Source organism: Danio rerio, chromosome 25 (genome assembly GCF_052040795.2).
Source record: "Danio rerio strain M-AB ecotype USA chromosome 25, GRCz13ab, whole genome shotgun sequence".
Lineage (NCBI taxonomy): Eukaryota > Metazoa > Chordata > Actinopteri > Cypriniformes > Danionidae > Danio > Danio rerio.
Genome location: NC_141045.1, coordinates 23,071,473 through 23,091,409, shown reverse-complemented (window position 1 = coordinate 23,091,409; position 19,937 = coordinate 23,071,473). Strand labels below are relative to the sequence as shown.

Here is a 19,937-nt window from a genome sequence, read left to right as displayed (position 1 = left end):
TTTATATGATTTAGTTAAATACAGTTTGTAAAGTAATATTTTCTGTCTTGTAATAGATCTATTATATGAGAGACTTGTTTTGTTTACCAAATAAGGTGGATCTAGTTGGATTTGCATTGTAAACATTAAATAAAAGTTAAAAAAGAGGTATTATTTTTTTATTTCATATATTAAGGTTTTAGTTATGATACCCCCAAAATAATTCCTCATAAATCCGCAGATTTTTAACACAATTCTGCGCAGAAATAGCAAAAAAAAATGTCTGCAGATTCCGTCTGGCCCTTTATTTTACTCACTCTTTTTACTCACTGAGGGACTGATGGACGCGTTTTATTTGTCCTTTCAGGGATTCCGTAGCGGCTTAAAACAGTGCAAACATGGCGGACGCTGAGCGAAGTTTAGACCGTGGTTCGGAGTTGTTGTGCGATAAATGAGCAGTTTTCCGTATTTTGCTGTGAAAGACAATCTTCAATGACTTGCGTTTCTTCTAACGTATTTCATACAGCCCGTTTTAATCGATGTTACGCTCGTCGTGAAGAGAAACAACACATTCTTTCAACTTTCTAATGCCGGTAAACGCACAGCAATCCGCTCCTCTAAATCAGACTGACAGCTCATTACAACTCTGTTTGTGCTTCTATCTCACAACTTATGATGAGTTTAACATTTTCACATCTAGTTTGCGTATTAATTTCAGCTGTTATAACATGACCTTGAGTCGAATAGTTTCGTTCATTCAGCAGTAACAGGTGGATATTGAGATGACAATCTACCGTTTCACTCCATATTTTACTTCAACTTTTGTATTATAATACCCCAGGAAACGATGTAGTTTTAAGTACCCCTAAAATCCACTAAGTTGTTTTTACTTTAATTTTGCCGACTTGTTTTGCCGTGAATAATTTTTTCGGACTTTTGACGTCACTCGCGACGCTAAATCCGCATATTTTCAGCTATTGTGCGAGTTTTATCTTTGCAACAATGTGCAAACTTCTCAAATATTGTTTTAGCCACTTTCTGTATGCTGCCATGACATGGCTGGATGAAGCCAACAGAGGGCTCAATATGTGGTCATCAGTTCGATACCTCGGTTACCTGTCCAGCTTGAACTCCCTGGTGGCCATTTGCCTGGGACTGTATGTACAATGGGAGAAAACCGCCGACACTATCATTTTAGTCATTTTTATTTTGGGCCTCTTCGTTCTTGGGGTTGCCTGCATACTCCACTACTATTTCGCTATGGAGAAAGTTAGCCTGTTTCTGTTACATCTTTGGTTTGGTTTCCTTCTGGGTTTGCTATGCTTCATCAATGTCCCATCCAAAGAGCTCGATATTAAGGAGCAAGTGGCTAACTATATGTTAACAGCGAGCGTTGCTATCAGAATCCTTTGGGCTTTGGTTGAAAGAATGTGTGGTTGTACTAGACATCAACCCGCGTTCCTTACCTCAAGGGAAGCTTTGGAGCTCACAGGTTTTGCTGTGGCTAGCACCTTGGTCAGCTACAAATCCATAAGCCTCATAGTTCTAACACTCGCTTTAGCTGCTCTAATCGTGGTCTTGCGCATGAAGTCTCTCTTGGCTCTACCAAACCTGGCCTGCTTTTCAGGAGTCGCTGCGCTCTTCTTCCAGGAGTCTTTAGGGGTGTCCACCAACCCCTTCGCATTGTCTTGTTTTTTCAGTCGTCTCGTCTGTGACCCATTCCTAGACATCTACTTTAGCGGACTTTCAGTAACTGAACGTTGGTCTCCGCTCCTCTTGAGAAGAGGCCTGTGGAGACGCTTCACGCTTCTGCCGTTGCTGGTTGTGGAGGTGACGTTTCTTGTCATGGCTTCTCTGAAGATGAGAGATCTGGATCGGTGGTACCTGCTCATCCCGAGTCTTTCAGCATCTGCTGTTTTCTGGATCATCTGTCATCTGGTTTTCCTCGTCACGGTCTGGGGTTTTCACAGTAAGCTGAGTGACTGTCAGAGATTGTGTACTGTGCACATGTCTGAGCCTGGAGAACTGGACCGGATCATGGCATCTAAAGGAATGCGGCACTTCTGTCTCATATCAAAACGCCTGGTGCTCTTCAGCCTGGTGTCCACAGTCATACTCGGAGCTCTGGGTTGGCAGGTAAAAATAGTTTCCGTGAAAATCATTCAAAAATGTATTAATATGTAGGGCTGGGCAATATGATGAAAATCTCATATCACAATACAAGTCATCTAATATTCTGATAACTATACTGTGTGTGTGTGTGTGTGTGTGTGTGTGTGTGTGTGTGTGTGTGTGTGTGTGTGTGTGTGTAATGATATTATACCATTTCTGTAAATTCAATCAGTACTAGTGTGTGTATATATCTTCACCTTGGAATTAGAAGGTTCTTTCGGCATTCTAAATGATTTTGAGATATTGAGCTTCAAAGTTTTTGCATTCCATGGCAGACAATATGTGTGTAACAGTTGTCTTACTTGCATTAACATGACAGACGCTAAATGTAGTGTAAATGTAAATTATTAAAATTCTGTTAAATTTGCAAATTGGGGTAAACAAACAGGACAAATGCAGATGGAACCTTCTCATTCTAAAAAGTCATTTTCCACTTGGAATTAAAAGGTTCTATTTGGCAGATCATTAATTGAAGCATTACTTTTCAACAAATACAATCAATCTGCTTATTAATTTAATAAAAATAAAAATAAGTGTTGTAACAATATGTTAATGCTTGAGAGTTCAGTTTTTGCTATCTATATTTATTTAATGTTTTAGGATGAATATTTTTCCTTGTTCAAATTAAGCATACAGGGTTGTGCTAATTATTTTGTCCAGTGTAGATGTAAGTTTCATGTAATTATTATGGTAATACTTATTGTGGTAATTTAATACCCCATTAAGTATATTAATTGTTTGCCCATTAAGGCTTAATATCAAATTTAAAGACTTTAAAAAGAAAACAGACAATGAGCAAATGAGTTGTTTAACAAAGCTAAATAAACACTGAAATTATATACGGGCAAATAACAATATTTCACATTTAATTTATTACTATTTTTTTAACAATGGAGCAGTCCATTGAAATGATGAAAAGCTGATCCTGATTGCTCCTCGAACGTGCATTCGGAATGGCTCACATAAAGAACCATATAGAGCCGAGCTAGAGTTTGACTATGTAGATAAAACCTTTTTTGTTTTTTAAATGTAAAGTCTTAAAATGTAGAAAAAACAACAACACAATGTAAATAAGTTGTCATTTAATATGTCAACAAATTAAATATGAAAATAATTCAGTTTTAACAGAAAAGTCAGATAGAACCTTAATGTGATGATATATCTATGCATGTTGACCACATGTAAAGGGCTATTTTATTTTTTACATGTAATATATGCACTCTAAAATGTATTCAAATGTGATCATGTTTTCCAGTTTATTTAGGACTTCAGAGCAAATGTTTGATTAAAAATGTAAATATCTAAATTAAATATTAATTTTCAAAAAGTAATGATTGGTCGAATGTAAAAATTAAAATTATTGCTACATAAAATGCAAAATGTAAATATCGTACTGTCACGAGTGTAACTTTCTCACAATGTTTCTGTCTGCATTTACATAATTCATTTATTCATTTTCTTTCGGCTTAGTCCCTTTATTCATCAGGGGTTGCCACAGTGAAATGAACCGCCAACTTATCTAGCACATGTTTTACACAGCAGATATCCTTCCAGCTGCAACCCAGTATTATACTGTATAGGAATCATCCATACACACTTATTTTACACACCGATTCAGTTTATTCAATTCTTCTATAGCTCATGCTTTGGGCTGTGGGGGAAAACAGAGCATCCGGAAGAAACCCACGCAAATACTGGGAGAACATGCAGACCCCACACAGAAATGCCAACTGACCCAGCCGGGACTCGAACCAGCGACTTTCTTGCTGTGAAGCGACAGTGCTAATTACTGAGCCACCTTGTCACCTGCATTTACATAATGACATATAGTATTGTGCTCGTATAAATTATAAAAAATATTACCATATTTGGGACACCACAAAAAAAATGATAATTAAAATATGAAACAATAAACTTTATTTTGTCCATATGCCATTATATTGTCATATTGCACAGCTCTATTTATATGTGTAATGGTTTTATATTCATGTTGATTTTGTGTGGTTGTAAAAAATCTTTATGATCTTTAAGATTATTATATTGATTATTATTATTATTAAAAAGCATTCACAAATATACATTTGTTTTTGGAAGTCATGAAAAGGTGAAACTACAGACATGAGCCTACAAGGTTGCATTGCATGATGTCTTTTTAATTTTTTCCGCTGCATGTTGGTTTTACCTCATGACTTTGCAGAAAATTTTGCCAATTTTATTAATTTTTTTTTGCCTTGTTTGGCATAATTTAACGACAAACTCTATTTAAGGATCACCTTGTATCCCCAAGTGCTAATTAGGCTGACTCATTTTAAATCTCTATGCTTTGCAATTTGCTAGTACCATGTTTATGAAAGAGTAATATATCACCAATATTTTTTCAGTCTTTAACCCATATTTTGTATTTTAACAAAGCTTAACTATTATGGGAATTATTATTATTATAGCATGCGCCTTTATAAATTCTTTTTTGATATGCAATAGCCTATGTTTTAAAATAAGCTATTTTAAGGATTTATTAATGACTTTTTTTTCCACCAATACTTTTTAAAATTTATATAATGAAATAATACTGTAAAATGGGTTAACATTAGAATAACATTCGAATACTATTTTCTATGTAAATGTATTATAAAATCGAATTAATTGGTATACTGGTAAAGCTGCATTTTTAGCTTTCCTGACTTCATTCAGTGTTGAATGATCTTTCAGAAATCACTATAATATGTAGTCCCCCCATGTATAATTCAGAGGGGAATAATATAATTCTTAAAAAAAATATGATCCCAAAAATGTACGTTAAGTGTTTTTTAAATAAAATTGTGACAAATTTTGACAAATTCTTCAACCCGTTTTTAAAAATATATATATTTATATTGCTTTGTCTAAGTGGTTTGCATTCTGATTATTGAAGGTTTTCTTTGTTGTTCATAAAAATATTGTTTTCTCCTTCAGTCGTCCAACAGTCTGTTCATCTCCTTGTTTCTGCTGGTCCTGTCTCTTGAGTCTTTAGCCCACGGGCTCTTCCTTGAGCTGGGAAACAGTCTTGGTGGAACATGTATCGGCTATGCTGTGGTGATTCCTACTAACTATTGCAGGTACTAGATGCATATACACTCACAGTGTGCCTGAGTTTACTTACTTTATATACTGTGAGTAGGAATTGCATGTGCATTTGAACATATGTTTTATATAATATGAATAGAATTCGGACATACTGCATCTGCCATGTTGTCATAATCACATGACCTACCTGCCTGCAGTTTTTTTTTTTTTTTTAATAGCCTACTATGCGCTGATCTTGATTATTTTTCATGGCCAGTTATGATTAGTGATTTGTTTTAACATGCTAATAAAATTCTTGTAAATTTCTTTCTTTCTTTTTTTTTTTTTTTGTTAATTTTTAAAGTTAATATTAAGTCAAATCGATTAATTTTTTTAGGAATGTGAAAATAGGCTTCATAAATACAGGGGTTGGACAGTGAAACTGAAATGCCTGGCTTTAGCCCACTATTATTTATTACTATGGTATAGGGCCTTCTTTTACAGCCAATACAGCATCAATTCATATTGAGAATGACAGATACACAGATGCACAATGGCCAGAGGGACGTTGAGCCATTCTTCATGCAGAGTAGCGGCCAGGTCACTACGTAATTCTAGTGGAGGAAAATGTTTCCTGACTCGCTCCTTCAAAACACCCTTTGGTGGCTTAACAACATTTAGATCTGGTGATTGTGCAGGCCATGGGAGATCTTCAACTTCACTTTCATCAAACCACTCTGTCTAAAGTCTTGCTGTGTGTATCGGTGCATTATCATCCTGATACACTACACCGTGTTCAGGATACATTATTTAGACCATTGCGTGCACGTGGTCCTCCAGAATGGGTTCAGTAGTCCTTGGCAGTGATGCACCCATTAGGGCTGTGCAATTAATCGAAAATCCGGTTTCGGTTTCGATTTTGGCTTCTAACGATTATGAAAAACCATCAATCAAGATAAACGATTATTGCATCATATACCGCCCGATTTCCAGTTGTACACATTTGTTGCTCTGCAAAGCTCAGTTCCACGTGAAAATGACTAAAAGCATGTACTGTTATGTAAGGTTTGCAGCACGGGATGCGCATCATTTATTGATGTATGTTCGAATCATTCATATATGTGTGTGTGTGCGCGCACGCTCAGCCTGGGACGGACAGGCTCGGAGACGAGCAGAGCACACATCTAACGCCATCTTAATGCGAGCGATTTAGTGCTCAAATACATGCAAATTTGTGTCAGAGCGCGGCGTTTAGTGATTATTTATATTAACCCTCATTTGTGTAATAAAACAAAGAAGTTGAGAATCAAAAGACACGTGAAAGAGAAACCATATCAGAGCCACACTATTCTTAAAGTGACAGTGCTCAATTTTGCTGCTGCCTGTTTTTATTATTAATCAAACAACAAAAGGAGACAATCCCTCACTGCACTTGACTGAAGGACTTTTGTAGCTAAAGTTTTTTTTCTCACTTTGAAGATGCTTAAAGCACAGTTTAAACTTAACAAATTTAATAACTCATTTCTTATAACTGATTTCTTTTATATTTGCTATGATGAAAGTCTTAAAGGCTTAATTAGTGTAATTAGGCAAGTAATTGTATAACAGTAGTTTCTTCAGACAATCAAAAATATATATTGTTTAAAGGGGCTAATAATGTTGACGTTAAAATAGGTTTCAAAATATTAAAAAATGCTTTTATTCTAGCCGAAATTCTAGCCTTTCTCCTGAAGAAAAAAATATTATAGGAAATACTGTGAAAAATTTCTCTGTTAAACATAATTTGGAAAAAATATATTTAAAAAAATAATTCACAAGAGGGCGAATAATTTTGACTTTAACTGATAATCGTTTTGAATAATCATGATTACAATCATGACAAAATTAAGCACTCGGACATCCCTTTCAGACAGCTTTCTCTTGTGTCCACTGTTACTCCTGTTGGATGTGGTTTGTATGCTGACATTACCTTAATACCGTGGCTCTTCATAAATCACAAAGACTTGCTGTCTTGGTCACAGATGCGCCAACGAGACCCGCACTAGCAATTTGTCCTCTTTTATATTTTAAGCAAAACTATATTATTACTCTGCTAATTAAACCTTCACACTGCTTTTTCTAGTGAAATACGCAAAAAATGAAGATTGGTCACCATGCTTGTCAGATTTAGCCATGAAACATCAAAAATAAATTGGCTAGTGTTTCAGTTTCATTATCCAACCATTATAGAAACCTCATACAAAAGAAAAACGGAAGCAGGAATCACCGTTTTTTTTTTTCTTCTTCTTTTAAAGCTGTCAACAAATTATTTAAAGCTGTATTTATTGTTTTAATCCATGGGTACTCAAGTTCAGAGAACAAGTGGTCTACAATAAAGCCACATAAAATGGGAGAAAATGCATAATGTGGTGCCCAATAACAAATAGAAAACGGTTTAGTATTTTAAACGTGGTGCAACCCAGTGCTACGTTAAGTTTTGTCATCTGGTGGGCATGATGCACCCTCAACCCTATTTTACAATAGGGAGCAGGTTCTTCTTCTGGAATGCTGTGATTTTTATTTATTTATTTATTTTTATTTTTTTTTCCACCACGGAAAACAAAGCACCTGTGGTTGTGGCATCTGTCCACAGTATATTTTTCCAAAATGGTTCAGGCTTGTCTAGATGAGCCTTTGCATACCTCAAATTCAATTCAATTCAGCTTTATTTGTATAGCGCTTTTACAATGTAGATTGTGTCAATTCAACTTCACATAAATGGTCATAGTAACTGGATCAGGGTAGTTCAGTTTTTAGTGTTTAAGTTCAGTTCAGTTTAGCTCAGTTCAGTGTGGTTTGAAGTCATTATTGAGAGTCCAAACACTGAAGAGCAAATTCATGACTATTATTGACTTTTATTTTGGCAAAATGCAGAAAAGTCTTCTTCTGCATCACCTTCCATTGAGCTGTTCTTTGTGAAGAGTGCGCTAGACTGTAGAGCGATGTACAATGCCATTATTTAGCAGCAAGATGTTCCTGGAGCTTTTTGGAGGTGGTCTATAGTTAGAATGATCAGAGACAAACCATTCTTCGCCGTTGCCTTTCAGATATTTTATTTTTATACTTTTATTTTGCACATCTTTCACAGGAACTGTTCCTGTGGCCTTCCATTTTCTAACTATATTTCTGACTGTGGACATAGAGACTTTAAAGTTTTGGGATTGCTTTTTGCATCCTTGTCCTAATTTATGTTGATGAATTATCCTAGTTTTTAGGTCATTAGGCAGTTCTTTTGAGGTTCCCATGTTGCTACTTTCAGGTCACAATAACATGCACAACTAGAAATCAGCTTAAATATACTGTTTTATGATGGTTTCACCTGTTTTCATGGTTTCACCTGTGTTGTCATTGTTAAAGTTCACTGAGTCACTTGAATCAATTTTCTGTTGTAATCAAAAAGCATTAAGTGACTACAGGTTTTGAAATCTACACAAAAGAGAGGGTGCCCGAACTTTTGCATAGCCTATTTGCAGTTTCAGTTTAATTTCACACATCTTAATACTGCTAAACTATGGATTTCTGTCTGAAAAACATGACGTTATCTTGCTTTTTTCTAGAAACCAAATGACATTTCACTGTGATCTTCTCTTACAAGGAAAAAATGTGATATTATGCAGCCACAGAGGGGTGCCCAATTTTTTGCATAAAACTGTAAATAGTGCAAACATAAAGTTTGATATTTGTGCTACTTTTGAAACAATTCTAATAAAAACTCGTTCATTTTTAGCATGATGGAGGCCAAAATATAATGAATCTAGATGAGCTGGATGAGTGCCCCTGTTTTATTCAAAGATAATTGAAAAAGTTTTTTAAAACCAGGTACATCTATCAGTGCTCGAATTTTAGCAGGAAATGGACATTTTAAAAATGTCTGTATCGATTGCTTCTAGGGTTGTACAAGGAAAACTAGGGCTATTAATCGTATTTAGATCATTCAATTAAAGCCAACCTAGTATGAAAGTCTGGTCCCATTTTATATCAAGTGGCCTTAACGAAAATGCACTTGCACTTTAAATTAATAATCCTTTAAAGTGTACTTATTGTGTAAATAGATATTTTATGTAGATATATTACATTATGCTTGTGCTGGATTAAATACCTGCATGTAATTACACATGCAATTAATTTCTCTAATTACATTTATAATTACCCTATCCTTTACACCTTAACCCATGCTTTAACCTACCTACAGTATACCACAAATTGAGAATTGTTCTGCAATATATTAAGTACATTGTATTTATATTTTGATGTAAGTGCATAGTATTTAAGGCCGCTTAATATGAACTGGAACTGAAAATGTTATCCACACAGTCTTTTTGTAAAAGTGAATGCAAAATCTGTCATGTTTTTCGGTGGTGCTTGGTTTCGTATTTTAGCTCATGCTCTGGTTTTCTCTCAGTCCAGACGGTCAGCCCACCCTGCTTCCCCCGGCTCATGTTCAAGAGCTCAACCTGCGTTCCACTGGGATGCTCAACAACGTGCAGCGCTTCTTCTCTCATCACATGATCGAGACCTACGGTTGCGATTACTCCACGAGCGGCTTGAGTCTGGAGGCCCTGCAGGCCAAACTGCGCATATTCATGGAGGCGCATACAACTGACGGCCCACGACACGACACCTACGTGCTCTATTACAGTGGACACACACACCGCAGTGGAGAGTGGGCACTCGCAGGTGGGAGAATCATTGCAACACTTTTTTTCCTCCTATGTAGAAACAGAACATTGGTCGGTGAAAAAACAGTTCAGGCTTCACATAAAAAATGAAGAATAAAAAAAGGGAATTTAATTGGTAAAGTCAAATCTAATTTAGACCATTGAAAATCAAGCATGCATCTTTGATAGTATAGTCAATAGTCTTGTGTTTATAGTCACTTTAGATCAAAGACTTACTGGGTAGGTTTGCACCAGCTGTGTAAATTTAAAACCAGCATTTTAAATGTAAAACCCAGGAAATGTTAATAATTCAGAAAAAACTGGAAATAATAATTTAATGATTAGCTAAAAAAAACAATAATTGCATATTTTTTTCTGTGAATTATCCCATTCTAATACTCAACATTTAACGATGAATTCAGAAGAAGCGTATTGCACACTTTACTGAAAAGTTGAGGTACATATCAAAAAGTGCAATAACACTTTAAACAAGGTGTTTATTTGTAGCAGTTCTTCCTTTGCTTATTAACAGTTAAAAATATCTTGTAAATCTTAGCATTAATGTAACCAAATTAAATGTAGAAAGCATTCGGAAAGTATTTATAGCAATTCACTTTTTCTAAATTTTTTTTTATTGTTACAGCCTTATTCCAAAATAGATTAAATTTATTTATTTATTTAAAATTCTACACACCATACCCCACCATAATGACAATTTTTTTAAATTGTTGCAAATTTATTAAAAATAGAAAAGCTGAAAAATCACATGTACATACAGTAAGTATTCACAGTCTTTGCTCAATATTTTGTTGATGCATCTTTGGCAGCAATTACAGCCTCAAGTCTTTTTGAATTTGATGCCACAAGCTTGGCACACCTGAATTTTTGCCCATTCCTCATTGCAGTACCTCTCAAGCTTTATCAGGTTAGATGGGAAGCGACAGTGTACAACTATTTTCAAATCTCTCTATAGATGTTCAATAGGATTTAGATCTGGGCTCTGGCTGGGCCACTCATGGACATTCACAGAGTTGTTGTGAAGCCACTCCATTGATATTTTGGCGGTGTGCTTTGGGTCATTGTCCTGCTGGAAGATGAACCATCGACCCAGTATGAGGTCAGAAGAGCATTCTTAAGCATGTTTTCATTCAGGATGTCTCTGTACATTGCTGCATTCATCTTTCCCTTTATCCTGACTAGTCCTCCAGTTCCTGCTGCTGAAAAACATCCCCACAGCATGCTGCCACCATCATGCTTCACTGTAGAGATGGTATTAACCTGGTGATGAGCGGTGCCTGGTTTTCTCCAAATGTAATGCCTGACATTCACTCCAAAGAGTTCCCTTTTAGTCTTATCAGACCAGAAAATTTAGTTTCTTATGGACTGAGAGTCCTTCAGATTTCTTTTGGCAAATTCCAAGCGAGGAGTGGCTTCCGTCTGGTCACGTGCGTTCCGAACTCAGTTGTGATCCGTACAGATCATGGATCAACCGTTATCCGTTACACTCCTACTTATTATAATAAGCTGATCACTCCAAAAGCAAAATGAAGTAATCATGCAAGTAGATTAATTACAAACTCAATCAATAATTAGCCGTGAACGCTAATTGTGTCAGTTGTGTTTTTTGTGCAAGTTCAAGTAATTCAACTTGAGTTGGAAATTAGCATGAAGTGAGAAACATCCTGCAAGTAAGCTAGGCATAGTGACAATCAGGGCTTAACATTAACTTTTTTGACCACCAGCCAATGTGGCTAGTAGTTTTCCAACATTACTAGCCACTCGCCATTTTCACTAGCCACAATTTTATTGTTGAGAAAATATCTTTTATACACATAAATATGACTTTGACATGCTAAAATAGCTTGATTTAGAGTTTGCGTTATCTCTACATACCTCCTCATTCATTTCCCTTTTTGTGTGTGCACAGTGTCCTGGCTAAAGGTCCCAGATCACCAGTTAACTACACATAAATGGGGAGTTATTCTCCCATTAAAGCAATGTTATTGTAAAAAAAAGATAATTCAACCATATTAATGCAAAAGAAAGCAGGTAAAAACATACTGTGTGATAATGAAAGGATGATCATCACACGCATGGTTTATGATAGACCCACAAATTATCTTTTCAAAGAATGGTTAACCCAACGCAACTGGCGCTGCTTACAATAAGACAACTCTGGAAAGCAGCAAGACTGTAGCCTGTAGGTGCATGTCCCTCCCTTTTTGTTCAGTCTATTTGAAAGAGAATCGATCGCATTAGTTGTGTTTCTAGACACAGTTGCTTCACAAAAGGAAACGGGAGTGCGCAAGCGTTATAAACAGCCGCCGAAATCTACCCGCATTTGGCGGGTTGGTGGGTGTTAATGTAAAGCCCTGGTGACAATGCTCCATGTTTGGTGTGAATCCAGCATTAGGCCCTTTTCAAACGTCGTTATTGATTGAGACGTGATGATGGCGAGGCCAGTACTGTTCAACACCCCACTCCTCCTGTAACCTATTATCGGTCTCTATGTATTTAAATTTATCAAAATTAATAATAAAAACTTTAAATGAATTCATTTAACATGTTCAGCCCTATCGTATTATATTATATTAATTATATTATATTACTGTTGTTATGAATCTAATATTAAAGTGTATAATGGATATCTTTACATAAATATTCAGCCAAATATTGATGATGTCATAATACCTTACAGCTGTCCTCTTTGTCGTCTTCTCACCATTCAGGTGGAGATGTGTTGCGTCTGGATGAGATTGTTCAGCTTTGGAGAGAGAAGAACGCTGGATTCTGCTCTCGCCTCATCATTATCCTGGACACTGATAACTCTGTGCCCTGGGCGAAGGAGGTGCAGAAAATCGAGGGTCTTTACATCGCAGTTCAAGGGGCCGAACTGTCCAGTCCCACAGACCTAGAGCTCCAAGATGCTCCTCAACTCGGTGACTTCACCACCCAATGGGTTGATTTTAACTGCAACCCTGACAGTATAGTTCGGTTTTCGGAGCGCGGACGGTCAGTTCGCGCGGTTTACGGTATTTCCAGACACTGGAGTGACTATAAGCTTCATCTGCCCACCGATAGTGATGTCACCAGGCATTGGAGACTCTATTTTCCACGTCTGACTTACCCTGTGGTTCAGCTGGCACATTGGTGTGGTGGGTTGAATATCTTCTGGGTTTGCGGATACTGCGTTCGGCTGCTACGAAGGGTCAAACTCACATGGTTTCCACCCGCTGTGCTTGATACAGGACAAGGGTTTAAGCTGGTCAGATCATAGAAGAATGTTCTGGATGGTGAGGATACTGTAAAAGCAGCTGATAGGGCTGAGTATGGACAAGTTGGTTGTGTGGACCAGTGTGGCAATTTCTAAAATCTCAGGTGTGAAAAGTGTCTCCATATTTGTGTGTTTATTTTGTGATGGTAAAAATACGTAGAACTGACCAACTTGCTAGAATGCGATTCTTCGTCACTCTATAAGGGTGAGTTTTGTGGAGAAAAAAAAATGGTTCTGGGTCATAATCACCTAGATTATTATAAAATAGTATGTTTTGCATAAAGAAATATATAGTTTTTATTTATTAACGATATTTGGGAGAACAGTACTATTAAATTAAATTACTCCCAGGGCCATTTATAGTGAAGATGATGTTTAGCCGCATCATATTGGCATTTCCTAACATTTAGTTTTTTTATGAGGTGGGTTGTTACCCCCAACCTGGAGGATCAGGATATTATATTACATTACATTTACAAATTATATTTACATGTTGTATTATATTATATTTACATATTATATGATAATAGTTTTAGATATTACGTTATACTATATTTAACATACAGCAGGTAAAAAGTATTGTACACGTTTTTCCTGGTTAATCTGGAAATATTGGTAGATCTGTTGACATGAAATTGACCAAGATTTCATGTCGAATTGACCAAGGCAATCCAAATATACAAAAAAACAAAACCCAAAATATATGTATTGGTAACAACAATGGGATTGCACAAGGAGAAAGTTACTGAATTACTGAAATGTTTATTACTTTGTATAAAAGGCTTATTTTGGGAATGACTTCTTTAACACGCATTGCTCAGGCTGTCAATACATTTTCCTGCTGTGTATAAAACTAATCATTTATTATTATAGAAAACATCATTTCTTTTTTATTAGATCATGAAAAATGCCATCTACTTTAATGTTACTCTAAATCACAGGTGTCAAATCCAGTTCCTGGAAGGCTGCAGCTCTGCACAGTATAGCTTTAACCTTGATTAAACACACCTGATCAAATTAATTGAGTCATTGAGGCTTGATTGAAACCTACAGGTAAAGCCGTGGTCACACTGGACTTTTTGCCCCATTGACTTCCATTAATATGCACATGAATGCGTAAGACTGGAAACGCAGGTTAAGTCTAGATAGGATACATGGCCAGCTGGAAGTACAATATGCACATCAATGCAGCAACATTTTTTTTTTACACTGTATAACAATAATTCATAGTTTTCCAGTACTGGAATGGTTGGATAGGGGTAGACTTTAAAAATACAATTTATTGGGTAATTTAATAGATCATATCAATAATACTCGGTACAACTAATGTTTTAACGTTACTGTGACCGTTGGGCTTAGGGTTGGAGTGGCGTTAGGCGTTAATAAAATACAATAAAAGGGAAATGTAAAAAATAAAATAAATAACTTTTGTTAACTTCCGGCTGCAGCCATATCTGATCTAGCAAAAAAAAGAATCGCAAGCTCATGCAACATGTTTTGCAGTTCCTTGCGTTACAAAGTTCGAGTTTGCTAAACTCTGACCTGCTAAATTGCAACACTTGACTGCGTGAGACCAATCGAAGATCAAAACATGACCTCTCTGGACAGAAATTGAAAATATGGACCAATCGCTTGCCTTTTTAAATGTGAATTTCGCATGCTCAAACTCTAGTGTGACCTCGGCATATGTGTTGAAGCAGGGTTGGAACTAAACTGTGCAGGGCTGTGGCCCTCCAGGATTTGACACCTCTGCTCAAAATGATTTCATTACATAATAAAAAAAATGTCATTATCATAATGTTCTTTGAATGTTTTAGCACAAAGATGCCCAAAGTTGGCCCTGGAGAACCAGTGTCCTGCGGATTTGAACTCACAACCATAATTGGACACGCCTGAACCAACTAATCAAGCTTTTCACCAGAGCTGCGTCTGAAATCGCATACTTTTATACTATATAGTATGCTAAAAACAGTATGCTAGCCGAGTAGTATGTCTGAATTCATAAAATTCGAAAAACTGTATGTGAGAAGTACCAAGATGACCTCCGGCAAGATTCTGAAGTGCGCATCAGATGGATGCTACCTTATACCATGATGCACCTCGAGAGAATTTCATGAATGGGAGTGAGCTTGTTGTTAGATCAGATATGGTTGCGGCCAGAAATCGACAAGAATTATTGATATTATTTATTATATTTCCCATTTATTGTATTTTAATAATGTCTTCCCCTACCCAAACCATCACAGAAATGTAAAAACAGTAGTCGGATGTAAAAAAAATGGCGGATGTAGTACGTTCGAGTTCCATTCATACTACTCACATTCATACTGTATAGAACGTACTTTTCTAACAGCTGAGTAGTATGTTTGAATGTAAATGCAGTACCTACTGGGTAGTAGGCAATTTCGGACGCAGCCCAGGTATTCTACAAAGCTTCTGGCAGGTGCATTGAAGCAAGTTGGAGCTAAACTCTGCAGGACATCGGCCATCCAGGAAACCCATTTTAGCATGACCATATTGTGATTTGTTTTACTTTTAGTAATAATAGTCTTGTATATAGATTATGGAATTAATAATGCTAATAAAAAATATGATATACTTTCTTGTAAGAAATCTATGCCATTATGGTTATAATATAATATAATATAATATAGTATAGTATAATATAATATAATATATGCTTCAAAGACATTTCTACATTTGAAATGAAGGTCAAAGTAAAAAACTGATTTCAAGTGAATATTATATCCCATTAGTAAACAAATATGACAATAATTATTACTACTTATGCCAAATCGTCACTTCCTTTGGATATTACGACCTAGAGATTTTTTTTTTTCTTACAAGATTCACATATATTGTGTTACTGATGAGCCTAACAGCATCACACCCACTGTTACAGCTTTAAACTACTTCCACGGCCAGTCTAAACATGTTTTCCAGAACTTTTCTATGAGCTTTCTAAACTGTAACTGATTAATATACCTGCACTGAACAGTTGAACGCAGTGCCTCTTTTCAACTGCGCAAGACAAAGCACAGCCTTATATTTACTGTCTATACACAATGTTCATTTAACACAAGACATTAACCCAGACATTCGATTAGTCTTTTTGAAAAACAAAGAAAGTCTATTTCTATTGGTCGGTTTTGATTTACTTGTTGATGCAGCACAAGATTTTTTACTGCCCTTTATAAATTTGTACTATTTTGTATATCGCTTTGGTCGTTTTGACTTTGAATCGTTTTTAATATTGTGTGTTTGCGCTAGCATTTTTAACTAAGGATGTTTGAGTTGTTTGTACTAGCGGTAACGTATTCTGAAGTGCCTTTTCTAAAGTGAGTCACCAAAAGATTTTCATTGAAATATGCAATATTTATTTATTGACGGTTTGATTAGAATGTGTTTCTATAAAAGGGCTGTTCACACCAAGGAGAACTATAACGATATGGTACAAAATATACACTGCAATTTACACTATGTGCACACTTTAGTTATGATAACAACAGAAACAATATAGATTTAAATTTATTTGTGTGTGTATATATATATGTATAAGAAAGAAAAGATTTTGAAGGTGATAATAAATAAACATGTTTCAGAGCCTGATTAAAAAAGAAAAACTCGATGTTTTACCAATTTACAAATCTGAAGTCTAAAAACTAACTTATTCATTTGGCCATAAATGATGACACTAAAAATGTGCATTTATTGGCCGATACCGATATGACAACCGATTTATTGTAATTAAAACATTGACAGCCAAGCAAAATAAATCGTGCATTAAAAAGCTTGCACATTTTAACAGTACATAACAAAAGTGCATTGAATACTTCATGAAAACAAAACAAAAAAACAACATGACCGTGACAAAATATTCCCCCTCATCAATTTTGCAAGAATAGTGTTTTATATATTATTACTACCCAAGTCTGGTCTCATTTCTAGCTGAATTTTGCTAGTGAAATGGGAGACCACACTGCTGCATTGCAATAAAAAGAACATTGTTGTCTGACTTGGAATTTAATATAGTTATTTTTGGTGTGAACAGGTCTGAAAGCTTTTTAAAGGACCTGCGAATGACCAAGAAAAGACTGAATGAGACGCTGGGATGATTTCAGTGATTACGTGTAAGAATGAGAATGAGTTCTGAATAAAAGAGTTCTTTTACTACAACCTTGTGTATGCAACAGTTATTTTTTTTCAACCTTGGTGTCAAAATTCAACCCTAATAGAATAAGGTCAAATCTATTCTGTCAAAACTGACAGCAGAAAATAAAAAGCGATAATTAAATGAAATGTGAGTCTAGTGTACTTTAACATTGTTGGTGCAACAGCAAACAGAATTAAATAGTATCATGGCTCCAACACCTCAAAATGAATCAAACAGTGGCTTCAATACTGTGAGCTGAACTAAACTGAACTGCAAAATGCATTATTTTTATTATTATTATTATTCCACAAACCGTACTAAACTGTGGCTCTAAAACCAGGAACTAAAAAGAACCATGGCTCCAATACCATGAACTGAACCAAACTGACTCTGGGTTCCATTCGGACGGGCTCATCCTCATGCCCTAATCACTTTGTAGGATCCCTCCGAAGGTATTAGAAAGTGAGGATGAGCCCTTCTGAATGAAGTGAAGTCTGTGACAGCAAACAACTTCCCTCCACAAAAAAGCATGGCCAGAATTCACTTCTTTCTAACGGGCCCTTTAAAGTGGCCCATTTAGATTTTTTTATTTTAAGTACCCTTCGGAGGGCGATATATCCTGTTTGGAATGTACCCTTGTAAACCAAACTGAACCATGGCTCAAATACCAGGAACTGAACAGAACTGTGGCTCCAGTACTATGAACCAAACCAAGGCTTAAATACTGTGAACTGAACCAAACTGTGGCTATAAACCAAACCAAACAAAATTAAGACTAAAATATCATGAACCAAACGGGACCACGACTGAAACGCTGTGAACCAAATGTAAACCAAACAACAAAAACTAAAATATCATGAACCCGAACCTAAAAGTGGCTCCAACACCTCACAGAACTGCAGGAACAGTGGCTCCAGTACTGTGAACCAAATGGAACGAAGACTAAAATAATGTAAACCAAACAGAACGGAGAATAAAACATCATGAACCAAACGGGACCAAGACTAAAATGCTGTGAACCAAATGGAATGACTAAAATTTTGTAAACCAAACAGAACCGAGACAAAAATATCGTGAACCAAACCTAAAAGTTGGCTCCAACAACTCTGTGAACCTCACCGAATCATGACTTCAATACAGTGAACCAAACAGAACCACTGTTGCCAACTATTTTCAATGAAAAGGGGCTAAGCTCTGCCGAAAAGTCCCTAAAAGTTGTTAGATTACATCATATGTCAATTTGCATATTAGTGACATCATCACGTTCTACCGTTTCTGTTTGTTTAACAGCATATGGTTAATAAAGGGGTATTTATATTTGCACTATGCTTTATATATTTGTCAATTTAACTAAATGTATTGCTGTTTTTTGATACAGTATATCAGTATAGATGTGTAGTGATTTTGCATAATCTCTCAGATGTAATGAACTCAGACAAGTTCCAAAACTGTCACTAAAGTATCTGATTGTGAACAAGAAAAGAATAAATAGTCTAATTAAATGTTTAAAATAAAGGAGAAGCAGATCGGTTTGACTGTACAATGAAAATACCACACACTGCCAGTGCTAAATCATTTGCCGTCTGTATGCAGAGGAGAGATCTGCTCTCAGGCTGCAGGTGGGAGAGACTGCTGTATGAGGACTGGGCCGCCTGTCAGTGCTTTGAGGCAGAGGAGGGGTCGACAGCATCACTCGCAGTTTATTGAAAAGAGTAGGGATGGGACAGTATGGACATTTGTCACTAGAGGGGTCTGAAAAGTCACTAAATCTAGGTCTGCAAGTTGGCAACCCTGAACAGAACCAAGAGTAAAATACTATAAACCAAATAGAACAGAGACTAAAATATTGTGAACAGAACCTTAAGTTGGCACTGAATTGTGGCTCCAATACTGTGAACAAAACAAAACAGACTAAAATATCATGAACCAAACAGAACCAAGACTAAAATACAGTGAACCATGTGGAACACAGACTAAAATATCATGAACTAAACCTAATGGTGGCTCCAACACCTCACTGAGGTGGCTTCAATATGGTGAACCACACTGAACCATAGCTACAATAATGTGAACCAATCAGAACTGTCTCTCCAGTATCGTGAACCAAATCATGACACTGGTGTTTCATTACACCCCTACTCAAAACAAACACAACTAATTCCATGTAAAATAGTTGTCAATTATGGTCCACTGATAAAATGTGTACATAAGTGAAGTTTATTCATAAACTAATTTCGAGAGGAGCACGTGATTATGATTGAACACGGCTGGTTCTGCATTAGCATGCTTGATCCACCAATCAGGCCATTCCTAACCCACTATAAAGAGCCAGGGTTTTTTCACTACAGTCATCTTCGATTTGAAGAATCCCCCCTTCCACCCCTACCTCTTCAACTTTCCCTCCATAGGGCAGCACGGTGGCCCAGTGACTAGCACTGTCGCCTCACAGCAAGAACGTCACCGGTTCTAGTCCTTTAACAGGCTGGTGGTTGTTTCTGTATGTAGTTTGCATGTTCTTCCCTTGCTTGCGTGGGTTTTCCCCGGGTCCTCCGGTTTCCCCCCACATTCCAAAAACATGCACAACAAGAAAATTGATAAATCTAAATTTGCAATACAGGTA

At 36.3% G+C, this 19,937-nt stretch overlaps 2 protein-coding genes across 2 annotated transcripts in view; one reads left to right on the top strand and one right to left on the bottom strand.

Annotated features, from left to right (window-relative positions):
* The window catches only part of LOC147837700 (uncharacterized), a 174,198-nt gene that overhangs the window by 141,366 nt on the left and 12,895 nt on the right, over positions 1-19,937 (bottom strand). The gene's annotated exons all lie outside the window — the stretch shown is intronic.
* Positions 357-14,181, top strand: tmem168b (transmembrane protein 168b). Its single transcript, NM_001442518.1, is given in 4 exon segments — positions 357-2,115; positions 5,104-5,246; positions 9,635-9,909; positions 12,620-14,181. Coding segments are annotated over 4 exon segments (2,100 nt in total). The 5' UTR covers positions 357-981; the 3' UTR covers positions 13,168-14,181.